Here is a 19,846-nt window from a genome sequence, read left to right on the forward strand (position 1 = left end):
TACCCCAGCACCTCTACTGGCTTTGCTAGGAAGAATACATCCAGATCTAAAGACTTTCACAGTAGGAGACTGGGTGTCTTAACAGAAAAACCCTAGGAAGCTAAAATGCTTGTGTACCTGCTTTCTTCTGTTTCCCTTTGGATTAGTATTTTTTTTACAGTATTATGAGGATCCTTACTGTTCATATTTCTGCATTCTGCATTCTGATCCACCTCTGCCTCAGCAATCCCTGCTGTTCAGGGACTTAGAACCTAAAGTTCTGAGCAACACAGTATTTTCTAAAAAGTGTCTTTCTGAAAGTGCTGTTTACAGGGTATCATCACCAATCTGTTTCATCAATGGCAAAAATAATTGTGAGACATAATGACTAGAAGTAAATAAACTTCCCCCCATCCCAGATTTCCACACATCTTGGAGAAGCATACGTTTCATTCGTTTTATTTACTAGACAAGAAGTAGCAGGTTATTTTATTAAAATAAAACTGTATTAAAAAATTGAAATGCATACATTCAAACCACTTGAGCACATTCAGCACTTAATACAGGAACTAAAATTGGAGCTGTTCAATAAAGCAGAAAAGGGGTATGTTTGGGACACTGTCAGCAAAGTACTTTTTTTGCACAGTTCTGGAAATTACCTAAGTATATCTTCAGGCACGAATTTGGTTTAGCCATTACTTCAGTCCCCAACACTAACTCATTACAAAACTGCTGCTGTGACAGAACCACCAGGTCTTCTAGCACACAAAACAAATATGCTGCTTTTAAAAAAATCACTGGAATAAAAAATATGGATAATGTATAAAAATAGTATAATTTTAATTTGAAATTGTTTGTTCAGTTTTTCTGTTGTGTTTCTGAAGTGAACTGTAACCATGTGCCTTGTTGAAGGAAAAGATGGGAGGTAGAAACAGCAACACAAATAGCCTGTGAATCTGCTTTCTTAAACCTTATTTTATGAAACTGCAACAACAATATTACTTAGACTTTCCTTTCTACCATCAATTAAAAGGTACCACTGAAAAAAGGATACTGACTTTTTTTTCTCTGTCAGATACAGTTTGTCAGTATGGCTATTTATAGTTGAAAACATACTCAAAATCTGATTTTTACCATCTTATATGTGATCAAACCAACAAAGATTTTAACAGCAGCCTTACACATGATCATCAGTCAATGTTTAGTCCATTCTTTTAAGCTTGTAATGATTGTTGAAGATATTATGACCTCTGAAAGTTCGAAAGTGATCCACTCTTCCTTGAAAGCACTGAAACTTCAAGGTTCATCCAGGTTGTTACTGCTTTGGCAGGATGACCGAACACTGCACCGTTGTCTGAAATACAAAGTCACAGGAGATAAATGCTTCTTTTGCTAATGCAGAGAGAATTACTTTTCAATGTAATGGTAGATTATGTACCTTCCATTTGGGTACTAACGTGTAAATCCTTCCACATGCATAGTATCTCCAATTTTTGCCAACACTACAGAAGTCAATATAATTACAAGGAGGGCATACACACACGAGTTTTCATTACAACTTTTGCAAAGCTACGTGATAGGCTTATTGGTATGGAGAAGAACAAACATATTACAAAAACATTAATTTATGAACTTTGGGCTTACAGATGACAAATGAAAAACTGTGCAGCATGCTTTCTGTGACCTCTACATGACTCTCCATAATTCTGAAGTACAGCTATCAAGAACAGAAACCAGCCAGATGGCACTGACTGAGTGAATGAAATACTCAAGTTATGTAGGGACAGGCAATTTTGACATTAGCCACATTCAAGGGCAGGGTCTGAGAAACATTTTAATCTCGGCTTTTGTGAGAAGTCCTTGGCCTGCAAGTACCCCTGCATGTAGACCAATTGAACTACAGTTGAAGTGAAGCCTTGATGAATTTTCCTCCTCCACTTTACTCACCTGAGACAATATACTGTGATCATATATGTACATTCACTGACCAGTATCACTGATGAGATATTTTTTGAGGAAGAAAATTACTCGAAGATATTTACAAGATTAGAGTTCTATACAGAGAACTTAGGAATGTAAGTTTCAGTTTGAGATAGACTAGAAGAAATGACTGAAAAAATACTAAGCTTGATGCCCTTCAACTTGTTACCTGTCAAATCACATAAATGCCCAAGTGACTTCCTGATGAAGTGTATTGAAATACATCTACAGTTACCTTACCCAGTCTAAACTACCCTAGAGTATTCACTTACCACAACTCTCAAAATACAGCATTTTTTTCTTGTATCAGAGATCTGACAAATACATTTCTCACAGGCTAGTACAGAAGTTCAAGAAAAAGGCAGGCAGTACCAGCAGGTTTCCTCACAGAGCCAAGAAATTTACCTAGGAAACACTTACAAAAGCTCTGACACCTTACCACAAGCTGATCTTACAGCCACACTGTAAAAAATAAAAATCAGTTCTAACAGGACATTCCTTTTACCATTATTGTACAGATTAGGCTCAGATGGGACTGAGCCTTATTGTAATAAAGGTAGAGAGCTCAATTCCTAGTTATGATGAGCTAGAATTCTTCTCAACAGGAAAGTTTTTTCCTAACTCATACTTTTCTTAGCAAAGATTAAAAAAATTCTACTTTATCAGTTTCCATATGAAATTGTCTGCTGCCACCAATTCATTTACTTATGGGCAATGAGCCCATGTTTTACATGATGAGTTTTTGTTATCAATGCATTGGCTGCAGTTCTTGCTGTCTTTGATATCTCTTCCAATTGTCAACTATAGACAAGCTCCCATTGTCCTGAAAGCATCCCTAACATACCTGCACTTCCATCTGGGTTCTCTCTTTGCAACTTGTTTCTGCTTCCAACCCTTAAATGCTGCATTTGTGCACTAGAGCTGTTTCCTGTTCAGTCAAAATCGTTCTGTGGACTGGTACTGTGCTTGGAGAACGCTGCCCTTAAAGACCTGCCAACTTTCTGGAGCTCCTTGACTCTTCAGACCTATCTCCTACAAGACTGTACATACTAATTCATTGATTGAAAACAAGTACGCTCACCTGAACTTCAGCAATTGTACTGTTAATCGCCTTACTTGCTGTTCATAGGATGTTGAATGCCACAATTTCATGAGGATTACAGCAAAAACTGTCAGTAATTCTCACCTCACTAAACAACTCTTCTCAGTAAACAGCATACCCAGCTGTATGTTACCCATGACTGACCAGCCTATGCAGAAATTTCCTTGACACCAATCAGAAATCACTTGGACCACTGTGATCAAAAGCATCATCTGTGTTTCCTGACACATGACATAAATACCATGTGGTCATACCCTGTTCTGAAAGAGTGAGGGCTTTAACTGGACACTGGAAAATTATCTCTTTACAGCAAGAAAGCCACAAAATACTGGCTTACAGACATCTTAGCCAGTTAAAAAAATAGAAACTTTCAAAGTACATTCACACTCACTGACATATCAAAAATTAAATGACAACAGTAAAGAGAAGCAATGGCAAGCAGCCTATCCTTTATTAAAAAAAAACAGGCCTTGGACATGTTGTTTCAACACCACAGTCTTTCCTCAAAATTACTGCAAGATTCAGAGGTGACACCACTGGCATGTGTGTTGATCTGGGATTAATACTTCCACACAAGGAGACAGAGAAATACAGGTGGGCAGAGACTGACAGCACATTTTCTCCTGCCAGGTGAAGTTTCTCCTGTCAAAGCAGACAGATTACAGATCTTGGAGAAGAAAATCTGTGTCTATACAGAGCTTTACTGTTTCACAAGCTTCCCCAACACTAAACCAGACATTTGCCCGTTTGATATGCACAGCTATGGCTTGGATATATGCTGTCACTGATAGTAGTGTACCAGCTGCATTCTTACTCAGCTTGCTCCTTGTCTGTGTTCCTTAACACATTTCCACAGTGCAGGCAAGATGTGCTGCCTTCAAGCTCTAGGAAAAAAGCTCCAAAACAGTTCAATAAACTCCATCATCCGGCCTTCAAAACTCACACTATAAAATATACTGAAGTACACTACAAAACAATAGTTTAAAAAAAATTTATTGTTCACTTACATAGCTGTACAGAGGCATATACATGTGTTTTTCTCTTTACTTCCCTGCAAAATTGCCTCTCTCATTCATTAACACCAATCCTTCATCTGCTTTAACACCATTGAATTCCCCAAACAGGAACATTTGTAGCCTTTCTTGATGTTCCTATGTAAAATTAAAGGAAGCCTCCAAAGCCTCTGGAGCTTCAAAATTTCTCACTATTCCAGAGTTCTTGTTCTTTCAAATCATTAACATTTTTGGCTCCTACTTTCTTGATATAAAATTTCAATCCCCACTGCCTGTTTCCAGCTCTTCCAGTGCCTTCAGATCAACTCTCTTTCTCAGTACACTATCACTCAAACCTATATGTAACGAATATAAACACCTAAGAATTGTAAGTGAAACTATTTCATTATTCATCATTTATATGAGGCAGTACATATTTAAGAGAAAAAGAATTAAGAAGCAACATGAGGATGGAGTCACCCTTCCTCTGGTGCATTACATTTTCTTTTCAGCAAACAGTAATTAGGGGACTAAGCTGGAAGAAGCACTTGACAATGAACTGAAAAAACAGCTGCTGTTCATTAAAGGGGAATATTGCAAATGTAGTGCCAGCTCTCTTTCACTCCCAAAGAAGATTCAAGACAATCATGAAAAGGAACACAGGAGGACACTGCTCACTGAAATATGCCTGCCAGAAACCAAGGCAGATTCATCAGCACTCAAGCAGCATAATATACTTGGGAACCATTTCCTTTCATGCCAGTATGAAAAAAAATGCCTGAGGAATATCTAGCACATTTTATATTGTTTGTTCAAACTTTGAGTCTGCTGTATAGCTAGGCACCTGTTTTAAAATGTGCAGTCCCATTCTCTGAAAATGTTTTCCATGGATTAGAGGGAAGAAGCAACAGTGATTCTGGTGCCTCCCTTATCCATCCAATGATACAACTTCCTAACAAATGCAAAAGGGAAAGGAAAAAGTCAGTTACCTCTCATATGTACAGAGGGAACATTAAAATAACTGTTTCAGATAACCAGGTGAGGAATCATAAAGATAATTCAGGCACTCCTAAAGAAAAGTAGGTTTTTCAGTAAAGAATTAGCAAAAGACTAATTTCAAAAATTTGGGTTAGAATTCTACAAACCAGACACGGCCATTTATGCTTAAGAAGTGGCTGATGTGCATTTTACTGAACAAGTCTTCCCTTCATGACACTGACTAAACTAGAGACGAGAATCACTGATATGACATATTGGTTTTGTGTGGCCTGGTTTTGGTAGCTGGGGGGGGTTACAGAGGTGACTTCTGTGAGAAGCTGCTGGAAGCTTCTTCCATGCCCAGCACAGCCAATCTCTGGTGGCTTCAAAGATGGATGTGCTGCTGGCCATGGCTGGGCCAATTACAAATGATGGTAATGCCTCTGTGATAACATACTAAAGCACAATTCAAAACTAAAAGGGGTTGTGTAGTTGTAATTGAAGCCAGAGAAGAGTGGAGTGAGAACATGTGCAGACACCAAGAAAACTCTGTGAGAACTCTGCAAACACTAAGGTCAGTGAAGAAGGAGGGGCAGGTGGTGCTTCAAGCACTGGAGCCAAGATTCCCCTGCAGGCCGTGGTGCAGCCCACTGTGAAGCAGCTGTGGCCCTGCAGCCCATTAGAAAATCTGGTAACACCTCTATGGTAACATATTTAAGGAAGACAAAACCCTAGGAACTCTCTTTTCTTCCTCTGCTTGGAGGGGTGGTGACAGGGGCCACCGGTCCCCTTCCTGGCAGGTCCACTAGACCATGCCTGGAGCAGAGAGCAGCCCTGCAGCCAGAACTGGGAGCGATCCTGCAGATGAGACCCAGAGTGGCTGGGGCCAGGAGTGGCCACATGGCCACTGCCATCTTGGCACGGCCAGCAATGGACTTTGCCTTCCTGGCCACTTCTAGCCTGCCGCACCACAAACAGAAGGGGAGAAGCAGCAGCAGCAGCAGCTTCTCCTTTTTGGCACCCTGCACAAAGGGAGGCACTAAGTGGAGCTGGCACCGTGGTGGTCAGCATGGCTGGCATAGTGCCGGTGGGGACCACATGATCAGCAACGAGAGGCATGGCAAGCAATTCCCTGATGCAGAGCCCAGACAAAATCAAATCTTTCAGCACAACTCTTTAAGAACCTTTCAACTGATAGAACTTGAGAACAAACAAACCTATGAACACCCATTCTCTCCCGAGTCAGAGAAAAGGGAAAGGTGAAGACATGTGAGGAGAACAAGACAGTGACACTAAGGTCAGTGAAAAGGAGGGAGGGGGAAGAGGAGATGCTCCAAACATCAGAGCTGAGATTCTTCTGCAAGCCACGGTGAGGATTATAATACAACAAACTGTTTCTCTGTAATTCATGAAGTGCATGGGGGATGCACGATTCACCTGCAGCTTGTAAGAAAAAGGTGCTTCACGCTGGATTGTGTGGATGCTGAAAAGCTGTGATCTGTGATCTGAACAGAGGCTTGAACAGAGAGAGAACTCTTGCTTCCAGAGGTAGAGGAAGAGGAGCCTTGCTTCCAGACTAGAACAGCTCATCCTTAAAAGACTATACCCCATGAACTAAAATGGCCCACAAAAAACAGTTGTGGGAAAACTGTCTGCTCTTGGGAGAGACTCAGGTTGTAGCAGATTGGGTAGGACTGCTACTTGTGAAAATTAGAACCATGTTAGAGAAGTTCACAGAGAACTGTGTCCTGTGAGAAAGATCCCATGGCATTGCAAAAGAGACTCCCCTCCCTAAGCAAACTGAAGATTTTTAGAGGTGACAAACTCTAAAACTAAAACCCCCATGCTTTATCTCTCTTTGCTGTCAGTAGGAAGGGGCTGGGGCAGGGGAGGAGAGGTGTTCTCAAGGTTTTAGTTCTCATTATCCTCTTTTAATTCTGTTAATAAAGTTTTTCTTTATAACTTTTAAAGTTTTGAGCCTGTTTTGCCCTTAGAGTGTTTTGTCCTGATCCTTATCTCACCCCATGAGCCTTTTAATTTCTTTTTCTTTCCCCCTCCTCTCCTCAACTATAGCAGAGAAGAACAAAAGAATGATTTTTCATGGGTACACTAACATTTGGCCAGTGTCAAAATTGCAACATTTTTGGTAGATAATGCAGGCAAACATGAGGACTTTGAGATAAGGATATTAATTGGGAGAAATAATGAGCAAAATAAGTATTAAATCACAAAATTGAGTAGAATGATAGTGGGAAATTTGTATTGTAATTGTAGTGAAAATCTAGGGGTGGATTTTTTGTGTAATTTGTCTTTTTGGTTCTGTGTAGTGACTGTACCTTAGACTAAATGTAGAGAATTTTCTCTTCTGTTTAGTTTAGTAGTTTTTTGTTGTTCTAACTAAGGATTATATGCTGAGTGTAATTTTGATAATAATTCTTAAATATTCATAGAAGCCAGGAGTGGAATTATCCTGCTCTGATTTTGTTAGTTATAAATTCAATTAAGATCTCTAAGCTGAGCCTGTTTTGCTTGTGACAGTATTTGATGAATGATCTCTCCTGGTCCTTATCTCAACCCAGTCAAAAAAAGTTTGTTGAGAAGCTGGATAGACATCCAAACTGTTTTAACATTGTTTTTCCCCTCTTTGTTATACCTATAAAAGAATCTCAAGTATGCCTGTGATACTGTGATACTGTGATACTGTCGATAAAAAAAACAAGTAAACCTTGTCTAAGAAAAATTCTGCTTAAGAACTCCCTTGCCAATATATTTTGAAATGTTTTCTTTTCCCTATTTTTTAATGCATCTTGGACTTAAAACCTACGGAGTACACTATTCTAATAATTTAAAATTGGTTATTACACATACATTTTAAGACTCTTCCTGTTCTACATATTAAAGTAAACATAATGTTTTTGGTTTGGTTCAGTCTCTTGTTCTTGATTCTTCTTAGTGCTAAGATCCAAAATCAGGGTTTCATTTGGATACTCACATATGTAATTGTATCTTACTTTGTATCTCATTTATTTGTAGCTTATGAACATCTTATGGCTGATGTCTCACTTCATCAACCATATATAGCTATCCAGTTTTTTTAACATTTTCCAAAACTTCTTGTAAAACTGAAATTAGATCTTGGCAACAAAACTTGCAAGAATCGTGTAGAATCTGTCTGCCCTTCTTGAATGAATTTGGTTTCTTGAAGCGTTTACTCTGAAACATTTTGATTTAAGCAAAAACATCCTGTAACATACACCTGTGTTGCGTATGCACACACATACACTGTCCCTGCCTCATTCGCGTACTTACTTTCAGAGTGTGCAGGGTGCTGGTCCATTCCATGGAGCCTATCTGAGGTATGGCAGTAAGAAGTATGCTTGTAGCCTTATTTGCATTCCCTTTCAGCGTCTTTAAAACTTTATCCACTGAAACCTAGAAATACAATACAAATGAGTGGTATCTCTCCATTTTGATGGCACACATTTTAAACACCCAAATAAATTTAAGTCAGAAGTCTAAAAGTGAAGCCTTAGAATATCAGTCTTTTTAGATAGTACAGATGTTTTTTCCTCTATGTGTGTATGGTTTATATTTGTTTATTGCAAACAAATAGGAGAACTAAAACATATACATTATTTTGCAAAAGGAAAAATCACCAGACCAATCGAGTCACAAGACAAGTCACACAGAATTCATGAGCTTCATATCCACAGACCCCCTGATTCAGACAACAGGAAACAAAAGATTTACTAGTAGTGAGGCAGGTTCATGAAAATGAATGTAATAACAACAATTGACTCTATTTTTACTTTCACAATAATTCTTCAAGAATAACTCAGGGATTCTAACGTCATTAAGAATACATTTAGTACAGTATGCCATCTCTGATCAAAACCTACACATTCTCATCCAAATTCTCAGGGCAACAACAGAGGAAAAAAGTTTCACTCACAGCTTCTTCATGTTCCTTCCAGCAGTCATAATCTGTTGCCATGGCAATACTAGCATAACTCATTCCAGCTTCCTTTGCAAGAATCACTTCAGGCACTGTAGTCATGTTGATAACATCAGCTCCCCAACTGCGAAACATACAGCTTTCTGCTCGAGAGCTGAAACGTGGGCCTTCAATTGTAATCATTGTCCCCTTGGAGTGACACTGGAGCCCCAGCTTTTTGGCAGTCTCAATAAGAACCTGCAAAACATGCCAATGTTGAAGAAAGGAAATAATTCCCTTCGTGCACTGCCTTTGCATTCCATCAAAAACTTGCACACAAAAGAAGTTAGCTTTATACAGAGTAGTCACATTTCATATGACTACAGCTGTCCAAAACCAAAGATGAGTTTTATTTTCCTCACCCAACATGAAAAATTAATAGTCCTACCAACAGGGATGAACTTGAACTCATCTGATTTTGTTAGTATCAGTTGGATTACTGCTTTCAATGCAGACCAAGAAAACTGGGAAGCAGATTTTTTTGTACATTTAGACTGTGCCTACATTGCAGGCAGAACTGCAGGTAAATGCATTCCATTGAGCACTACATTATCACATGGTGGAGTTGAGTCAGTGAAAACAGTAGTAAGAAATTTCTATTTTGAAACTAATACTTTACAAGCACATACTTCAAAGAGTACCCTGGGAATCTGTGCAGAAATTATTACCACATTTTCCCATGCCAGTGGCTGAGCTGTATACTGGACATATAGCATGTAGTCTGTTGGGAGTTAGGTTTCCTTCCTTTTGCTCCTTTTTACTTACAGAATTTTTCCCATAAGTTGCTAGGAAACTTTAATAACTGAGTACTTAAGGAAAAACAGGGTACTGAAGAAAAACAAAAGAATTGGCCAGGCTCAGGGGAGTGGGACAGGTAAAGGAGGGTTGGGGCAGCTGCTAGCTTTCTTGCTCTGCGACTTTGGAGGAGGATGGTCCGAACTGCTGCTTTGGAAAGGAAATTTGCTGCTGCCGCCAGAGCCCAGCTCGGTCCCGCTTATTCTGCTGTGGGCTCGATGCTCCTCAGAGTCCTGCTCAGCACCAGGATGAAGCTGAGCAGGATCCCAGGATCCCCCTGCAGCCGTGGGGGAGTCACCGCACCGGCCCCGCCCACCGGGAGCGGCAGCGCCCCTGCTGGCTGTGCCCGGAACTGCACCAGAGGGGAAAGTGCCATGGCTGAGAAGGCTGGGAGCAAGTTCCTGGCTGTTTGGTGTTAATGCCAATGTTAGTTTTGTTTGCTTTATTACACTCACTAGTAATGAACTGTTACTCCTATTCTCATATCCTTTTGCCTAAGAGCCCCTTAATTTCAAAATTACAATAATTCATAGGGAAGGAGTTTACATTCTCCATTCCAAGGGAAGCTCCTGCCTTCCCTAGTAGACACCTGTCTTTCAGACCAAGACAACTTCCCATCAGTTTTTTTTTAGTTTCAATGAGAACCTCGTACATGGTAGAATAATCCTGACTTTCTCTCTTGGTAATTGGCCTGGATAATGCCAGTTGATACACTTGGAATAAGAGGATACCAGCCTAGATAAATGGGACTAGGATGCCCATCACTGTCCTGAGTAGGAAAGTGGAAGGAACTACAATGACATCTATTTTAAATGGCCATCAGCAAAAAAATAAAAGATAGAAAAGAAAGCAAAAGCTCTTCCAAAAATTGTGGTAGGCCAGGAGGGACCTTCATAACACAGCAGCAGTGAAAAACCTAGTCTGACACCACTAGAAGCAATTTCTTAGCATCATGATTTATGCTCTGTGGAGCAGTTTCCCTGCAAAACACTGTGAGAAGCCTACACTCAAAACAAACAGATGCAACAAGCAGCAACAGCTCAAGTGTGGGGTGCCTTCTCCCTGGCATGCAGATCAGTGGGTAGTGTGGAGCAGTGGATTTTGTGGAGCAGCACAACAACATAAAGCTGGAGCACCCACATCTGCCACTGCAGATGCATGTAAACGGGTAAGTCTGCACTGTACCTGGGTTGTGGCAACACCTGACACACCTACAGGTTGGAAGAAGTGATTGAGTGCAGCCCTGCCGAGAAGGACTTGGGTGTGATGGTTGATGAAAAACTCATTATGACCCAGCCATGAGCACTCCAAGACCAGAGAGGCAATGGGATCCTGGGCTGAATCCAGAGCAGCGTGGGCAGCAGGGCAAGGGAGGGGATTCTGTCCCTCTGCTCTGATCTGGTGAGGCCCTACTGGAATACTGCATCCAGCTCTGGGGTCTTTACTGTAAGAAAGGCATGGAACTGTTGGAACAAGTCCAGAAAAGGGCCAAGAAATTGATAAAAGCAGTGGAGCACCTCCCCTATGAAGACAGGCTGAGAAAGTTGGGGCTGTTCAGCCTGGAGAAGAGAAGGCTGTGGGGAAGCCTCATAGCAACTTTCACATATCTGAAGGGTTCTACAGGGAAGGAGGAGAGGGACTCCTTGTCAGGAACTGTAGTGATAAGACAAGGAGTAACAGCCACAAATTGAAAAAGGGGAAATTAAGGTTAGATATTAGGAATAAATTTTTTAATGTGAGAGTGGTTAGACACTGGAACAGGCTGCCCATGTGTTGCAACACTGTAAGGGTTTAAGGCATGGTTGGATAAGGCCTTGAGCAACTTGATCTAGTGGAAGGTATCCCTGCACATGGCAGTGGCAGTTGGGGCTAGATAATCTTCAAGGTCCTTTATAACCCCTTAATATTCTGTGAATTGTTCTGTGCTGTAAGATTATCTAGTATTAATCACACCTGATATTTTGGTTTATTGATGCTATTAATTCTGAATATATGTTTAGAGGAATGCCAGTTAATTACATTGTTAATAAATCAACAGACCAACTGACATGACATAACCACACACGAGCAGTATCTTTATGAAACTCTTTACGAAGTTCCAGCTTTACTGCCTATAAGATGCTGTTGAGCCTCAATTTCTAAAAGCAGCAATACCCAAGATACCCTATATTATTCAAAACTTTTAGAGAAAAAGACAAACTCCATTTTGATTCTCATTTAACTTACAGTGCATAAACCAACTAAACTACTAAATTTAATGTATTTGCACATATGCAATATAATATGAAGGTTTCAGATGTTTTGTTGCAAAATTCCTTAAATATATTACATTCACAATTTTTAAAAAAATTATTATTATTATAGCACTTGTCTATTAAATTCCTCTGAACTGGGATAAACTGGGCTGAACAATTTTCAGACACAGTTTCAGGAAAAAAATTAAATCACTTTTATCTGATATTTTCAAATGAAGTGAAATTTCTCCTTCTCTGTCTCACAAAGAGCTCAAAACCCACATGTTCTTTAAAATATCTCTCAGGCTGATCAGAATGCACAAGCTAATGATATAATGATCACATGTGAGACAGGGAAGTACCTAAATGTTTTTTCTCTGTTTGAAAAGGCACATTTCTCTGCTGGCTTTTCAAAAAATGTAAAACCCAAATAACATCTCTAGCTTGTTACCAACCGAAAAAAACTGTTTCCTGCAGTCTCAGGAAATGTCTTATGTATGAGTATTACTTTAAAAAAAAAAGACAACGTGAAATGCTGCCAATCACCAAAGTAATAACACTTTTTAATCAATTTCTTAATAAACTCCTTGCATCTGCTGCGACATGACATCATGTTCACAGTAGAAAGTAACGAAATATCAACTAATATTTGGTAAGAGCATGTAGCTAGGCTCTTTTTGCAAGAAAAATAAGAAAAATGCAAAGTATTTTGCATAATTTACTGCTCATTGAAAAAAGGGCAAAAGCATGCACATGTATAATATGCAGTGGTTTGTTTCTTCATGAGACCTAAAATATCTTTAGCTCATTGTAAAACACCTTGATTCCCAGTGCGAATATCTCTAAACCAGTGTGGCCAATTAACAAAAATAGCACATAATGACACTGAAGCAAATTGGCGACCAAAGCAGAATAGCTCAGTAGTCCAAATGTCTGTAAATGGTCTGGTTATTTGTGCCACCTGCTTCACAATTCAACTTTGCCTTGATTGTAGAGAGCAGGTCTCTTAGATGAATATGACTGATTCTGTAAGTACTCCTGTTCCCCTGAAAAATGTACCTCCTTGCAGCTACTGATCACAGCATTCCACAACACCACAAAACATGCAGTTTAATCTTCACCTTCCTTTTTCTTCAACTGTAGGAATACACTAAGGTGATATATTTAATCAGATGCACTCCTCCCAGAAGCTTATAAAGGTGCTGAAAAATAGAGAAGTGTTCCATACTCTGTAGTCTGAGAAGCCTGAAAATCTTGAAGTGACGCAACTAAGAGCAACAACTAAGAATAAATGGCAAATACAATTTGGCTTGTTTCCATGCTTAACATCCTAAGCCTTGACTCTCCACCACCACCCACCTCTACAATACACAAAAGCACAAATGCAATACTGCAATTCTTGTGAAACACTACTTTAAACACTACTTGTTTAAATATTTGAGTATGTAGAGTGCCTTTACCATAGGTGCAGCTTTATTCAGAAAAAATTGAACTAATTTCTAATCCTATCTGCTTTATTCACTTCATTGCTTTCTTGGCTGGTTACCTGATTAAAACAAAGATCTTTTGTCCTGTTATTAAGACTCTGGGAAAATATGTTGCCAACTGACTTAGGAAGACAGACACAAGTTCTTTTACTTCCCATACTTTCTAAATGCTATTCGTCCTTAATACCATGATGTATCTGAGAAAAAGGATAAAAATTTGCATATTGCCTCTATATTCTAAGAATGCACAATTAGACTAATATATCACAAATAAGTGCCATAAAAACAACATTTCTTAATACTATTACAGAATTCACTAACCTCTCTGGTTTTGGTGCAGAAAGGCTCAGCCATTGGAATATGACATACTCCTGAGAGAGTGGAATGCTGTCCATCATATAAAGTACAATGTCTTTTAGTTGTCCTAGAAAAGCAGAAAACTTGCTTAGATAGAACAGAAAGAGAAAGCAACAAATTGGTACAAATACAAAAACACAGCATCCCTGGGGGCAGAAGAAAATATCAGGATGATATTAGTGACCACCTGTAATCCTGTTCTGCCTCTGTACAAACCTTTGAGAATTGAGCTGGAGACTATAGAACTGATACTTCATTAGTCCATTGTCAATTCATTATGACAATCTTTTGTTAACCAAGACAGTGAATTTGACAGCTGATTTGTTCCTAAATGACACAAACAGCCCTTTTGTGATGTGATTCTACTGCAAAACAGCCAGCTAATCCAATAGTCAGGCATGTAACCTCTAGAAAAACATGTAAGTAAGCTTTAAAAAAGGGAAGGAATAAAATCTCAACTACCACAAGACTATTCAAAATAGAATTGTTTGTATCACTGCATTCCTACATCCCAAAGGATAGGAATTTACAGAAACAGCTATCAGCACGAAGGAAGTGTGAATTCAACTAGAAAAAACCTTGGAACAGGATGTTCTGAGAACTTCATTTTCTCAGAAAGATCACACACACACATGCAGTGCCAGCTTCCAAGTAAAAGAATCCTTTTTCTCTCTTCTTTCAGTGGATGGGAATGGTCAAACCATGTTGAAATCACCATTCAGCATGCCATTTTGGAACACATGGAACCCACTATCACCTCACCCTCAAAAGCACTGCTTCAAGCTAATCCACCCAATGGCACTGGTGCATCCACCCAATTGGATGGTGCAAACCATCTGGAATAATGTTCTCAGACACTCCCTTCTTCCCTGCAGTGTGTCACATATTGTGCTTTACAGGGGAAAATAAAGACAGTAGCCAATTCAATCCCCAGTTGAAAGACAAAGTATCTGCTGGTAATGCTTTTTATAACAGTTCCCCAGTAAAGTCACTAGAAAATATTTAAAAGAAGGTTTAAAATACAATTTATATGTTAGAGTAGGTTTGAACAAAAAATGTATCAAAAAAGCATCAATAGGATGCCTTAAGAATGTGAAGTACTGCCAATCACCAATTCTTAAGAATGAGATTATAAAACAGGAAAGGATGGACAAATTAAAATCATCTGGAAAATGGGATACAACTGTTGAAATCAGTAGAAACACTAAAATTAATTCTTCCTTTATGGGATACTGAAAAGCTGAAAATAGAATATATCCAATTTTTCACACTTTTCTATTTTGTCTGCTAATGAATTATTTAGAGTTGGAGGAAATGGTAAAAGCCACGATCCATTTCCTGCATTAAGGTATTCAGATACTGTTGCCAGGCACTTTCAATCAGAAAAGCCCAAGGAAAGATCTCATATGCATAAATATTAATATCTGACATTCAGACACTCTGTGTTCTTTGAAGAGAATGGCTACATCATTACATGGCCTCATAAAGAAATCCCACTATGTTTAGCATCATTCATACAAACTGCATGGGACTAAGTAACAACAGTAAGACCCATAAATGCTTTGAGCAATAGACCACATGTATTCACACTTAAGGTAATTTCTCTTCTCCATCTGTTGTAGTTTAAACTCACCTGGAAATTAAACCCCATTAAGCCACTGTACCTACAACAACAGTTAACACTTTCAATTTGACAATAAGGTGGCTTTTGCTCCTTCTTTTTGGTTTTATCACAGTATCACAAGATTTTCTAGCAATTCTGACTGTGACTGATTCTAGGAAGCAAAATACAACTCAAACAAATGAACAAACCAGTCATTTCCATCTGTGTCAAACAGCCTTCTACCATTTCCATCATCACCTTCACCCTTCTTCCAGAGGTGTTGAATTATCAAACTACTGGTAATTAAAAAACAAAATGTAAATTCAGACAGGCATATGAGTATAAAAGCAGGCTCAGTATGCTCTGCAACTTCAGGGACACAGAAAGAAAATTCTACCCAAAAAATTATGAAGTTTGACAATATTGCAGTAATTGTAGTTGGTTTTGTGACACAGAGAACTGAAACAATAAAACTGGCAGGTGTTACAGAAGCTAATTTCTGCATCTACCCAACTGAGCAGAGTCATTCAAGTGAGTAGTTACTATCTTGCTCTTCTCTTCCTAGCAAATAGCAGCAGCAAACCAAACAGAAAGTATTCTAAAGCCCTCAATTAGTCTCATATAGTCAACTGACTAAGAGTACTGCAATTTACTAACAGGAGTCAAAGGCAGAAAAAAAAAATCCTAGATTTTTAAAGAACCTTTTTAAAGAAGAGAACAACTTTTGCAGCCTACAGTAGCAAGTGGTTATTTTTGGATTTGGAAGCAAGGAGAACACAATGTATGTATTTTTATATTTATTTAATAACATGTATGTTTTATTGTTTAAATACACAAAATAATAAGCATAAAGAAAGCAGAGAATATATATGGAATCAAACACTAGGTGTGGTAATGACCTGCAGAATTAGCCTCTCAAAAGTTTGGAAATCTTATACAGTTCTAATTACACCTATTCAGTGTTTCACACTGTAAGTCAAACCTATGCTAGGAAGAAGTCCTACACAACTCCTTATACTGCAATCCTGTCATTAATTTCATGGTGTGCATGCCCAAGTAGAGCAAATTACAGTAGCTGCCTACAGTTTTCTGCTCAGTTCTAGCTCTTCTCCAATTCCTATTCACTATTTCTTCTTTTTGCTTCACACCTAAAAGGAGAATTGAGAATAGGAATTCTCCCTATTGAGAATATATATAGAGAGAGCCCAGATAATAAAAGGTACCTGGACACCAGAAGGCACTGATTTTAATGGTGGCCTGAGTAAAGCCTTGCCACCTAGACCACAACTTCTTTCCTATGTACTGCCTGCCATAGGTTAACCACTATATAGAAGGCAGAATAGCTTTGAAGAAAAATAACTGAATGTTTTTGCAAATTCAACCAGTACCATCTTTCCAAGACTATTAACATTGTTTGCATGACCCAGACCATCCATTAGAAGGTCTTTCAGAAAAATTCCATCTTTTCAGACTTTGGTGGACAACTAAAATATTCTGTCCCATGAAAATATCTTCCCATCAGTAGCACTGCTGACATAGTGACTTATATAAAGCAATCCCTCTTAGACTTCTGTGAAGGGCTAAATGTAGACCATATTTTCAAAGACCTGGCAGTTTAACACTCCCTAGAATAGAACATTATGAGAGAAAGATTTGACACAGAAATTCAGCTGTCAAAAGAGACAGACTATTATAATGTATCAGTTTTCTGAATTAAACTGCACTTGGGGGTGATTTAAAAATTAATATTACTTGTATTTTCCACACTGAAACATTTTCACATGCTTTTCTGAGAAGCTTTTTGGTTTCCTGATGCCATTAAACAAGTCACAACAAGTTTCCACTTGCCTGTATCAAAACAGAAACTTACTTGCCCAAACAAAATACTGCTCATAAATAGGCTACACCTTACTACTGGTGACCACCTGAATAAACTCTAAATGAAAACAGAGATCACAGAACAGTTGAGGGTAGAAGTGGCCTCTGGAGGTCCACTTCGAATGGGCTGTCCTGATCCATACCCAGATGGCTTTGAGTACCTCCAAGGATGGAGAATCTGCCGCCCCTCTGGGCAGCCTGTGCCAGTACTCAGTCACCTTCAGTAAAAAGTTTTCATTGATGCTGAGAGAGAACCTCCTGTGTTTCAGTCTATTCCTAATGCCTCTGATCCTGGGCGCTGCTGGACAGAGCTTGGCTTCTTCTATGCACCCTTCCCTCAGGTATTTCTACACATCAGTGATATTCCCCTTGAGTCTAGTCTTCTGCAGGCTGAACAGTTCCACTGCCTCAGCCTCTTCTCCTAGGAGAGATGCTCCAGTCCTTTAGCATCCTCATAGTCTGCTGCTGGACTCTCTTTAGAATGTCCATGTCCAAATTGCATTGTAGAGCCCAGAACTGGATACAGTATTCCAGGTGTGGTTCACCAATGGCAAACAGAGGCTCCTGTCACTTACCCAGGAGTCTGTCAGGTGATAATGCAGTCAAAATAACTGCTGCTTGACTCACAATCATCCGAACCATGTCCCCAAGTCTGTTTAATATCTTTCCTACATAAATCAGTATCAATACTAAAAAAAAAAAAAAAAAAAAAAAAAAAAAAAAAGAGTATTGTCAGCAATATAGCTCACATTCACCCATACAGGAAGCATTTTATATGGGGCTTGACCCTGCAGGGTACTTAGTAATTTAGATACACTGTACCTAAAACCTACTCTTACAAGAAAAAAACATTTCAGTTACACATGCAAAAAAAAAGTTAATAAGTCAAAATTTGAATAGCACTGCAGTGTGGGGAACAAATCTAGGTTTACATGTTCAGTTGGCAACGAAATACTACCAGCAGCACCACAAATGCCCAAAGAACCTGCATAAGCCATTTTAAATACTTCAAACTATGTGGAATATTGAAATAAGACTTCAAGATATAATACTCCTCCAAATATTGAAAGCAATTTTACCTTTAAAATGTGCAGCCAGATCTTTGAATTATTGGTGTTGCTGGTGATCTTTAACTGTAGCTTTATTTTGCCCCCAGATTTGCTTGAATTTTTCTAGTCAGATGATCAAGGAGGTAAAGACCAGCTGGTGTAGAGACTTTGGAAACTAATTTACTTCCTTATGATTCTTAACAAATAAGATATGTAAGCATCTATTCTTGTTTTAAAACAACCTCCTCTCTTTTGCTACTGTGCTGCATTTATCTCTCTTCTGCAGGACCTCATTATTATGACATATATTTACCTAGCTGACTCCTACTGTGCTTTCTTGTACCACTCTATCTAATTTCAGATTCTTCATAAAGCTTGGAATGGCCTGTGCTTTTATTCGTCTTCCCACAGAGCTACACTTTGGCTCATTTATGGCCATTCTTCAAAGCTCAGTACTTCTGTGTCCGTTAGAATGGAGCTTCTTATAATCACATTCCCATTTCCTATCATATTTTCTTGTATGAATCTTACTTTTTGACAGAAGAACCGAGGCGATCATCTTATTTTACAAAAACTTAATTTAACATTAACATGTTATTATATGGTTTAACCCTGTTTCTCCTCTTTTTCCTCCTTCTTACTCACCTGTCAATGAACTGGTCAATTATGACAAGATCACCAGGTTGTATTTCCTCTCGTAATGAACCACAGGCAGTAGTCACTAATACATGGGAACAATTTTCTTCTTTTAATGCCCAGATATTGGCACGGTAATTGACGTTTGATGGCATAATTGTATGATGCCTTCCATGTCTGCAAAGATACATGAAGCAAGAGAGTAAAATAAATCTGACTGAAATTGCCTTCCTTCTTCCAAGTAAGGAGAATTTCAGGAAACGTATTTCTCCTAACAAAATTGGAAGTGAAACTGACCATTTCAGCTACTTCTGGTATATTTTGTTTTCCTAAATGTATTGAGCTTCTCCTGAAATTCAATTTAAGAAGCAGTGGTATAATTTTCTTTTCAAATGCAAAATTTTAAGTTCAAGACTGTAATGAAAATAATCTTAAAAATACAATCAAATATACATCAGCAGCCTCCAGATTAAAATAAGCATTTTTCTCTGAATCTTCTAAGTCAGTTCCATAGATTCTGAAACCCCTTTCCAAACATTACAGGAAAGATTTATATACACCTCCAGAAATTTTCTGCCCAGAAACATTGCTTGTATTCTCCTACACAAAGAGTGGCACATCACAGAACATTGTGTTCTGTCATCTTTCCAAAGAAAACAGTAGAATCATCACATTTTTCTCTTTGATCTTTAAGTGATCTGACAGCTTTCATAAATTAAAAGTATGACTTCATACTGCTGCAGTATTCTTTTTCACCAAGACAGGAAATACTTGGTCTTATA

The 19,846-nt window shown here is 38.7% G+C and overlaps 1 protein-coding gene across 1 annotated transcript in view; it reads right to left on the reverse strand.

Moving 5' to 3' along the window:
• Positions 1 to 422: 422 nt before the first annotated feature.
• Positions 423 to 19,846, reverse strand: part of MTAP (methylthioadenosine phosphorylase) — a 33,534-nt gene continuing 14,110 nt past the window's right edge. Inside the window, exons 4-8 of the mRNA XM_068177552.1 lie at positions 19,074 to 19,241; positions 13,863 to 13,965; positions 8,984 to 9,223; positions 8,341 to 8,463; positions 423 to 1,333 (exon numbers count right to left, since the gene is read on the reverse strand). Coding sequence (XP_068033653.1) covers positions 1,295 to 1,333; positions 8,341 to 8,463; positions 8,984 to 9,223; positions 13,863 to 13,965; positions 19,074 to 19,241 — 673 coding nt within the window. The 3' untranslated portion in view covers positions 423 to 1,294. The remainder of the gene's footprint in view (positions 1,334 to 8,340; positions 8,464 to 8,983; positions 9,224 to 13,862; positions 13,966 to 19,073; positions 19,242 to 19,846) is intronic.

Source organism: Anomalospiza imberbis, chromosome Z, assembly GCF_031753505.1.
Source record: "Anomalospiza imberbis isolate Cuckoo-Finch-1a 21T00152 chromosome Z, ASM3175350v1, whole genome shotgun sequence".
In the NCBI taxonomy this organism is placed as follows: domain Eukaryota; kingdom Metazoa; phylum Chordata; class Aves; order Passeriformes; family Viduidae; genus Anomalospiza; species Anomalospiza imberbis.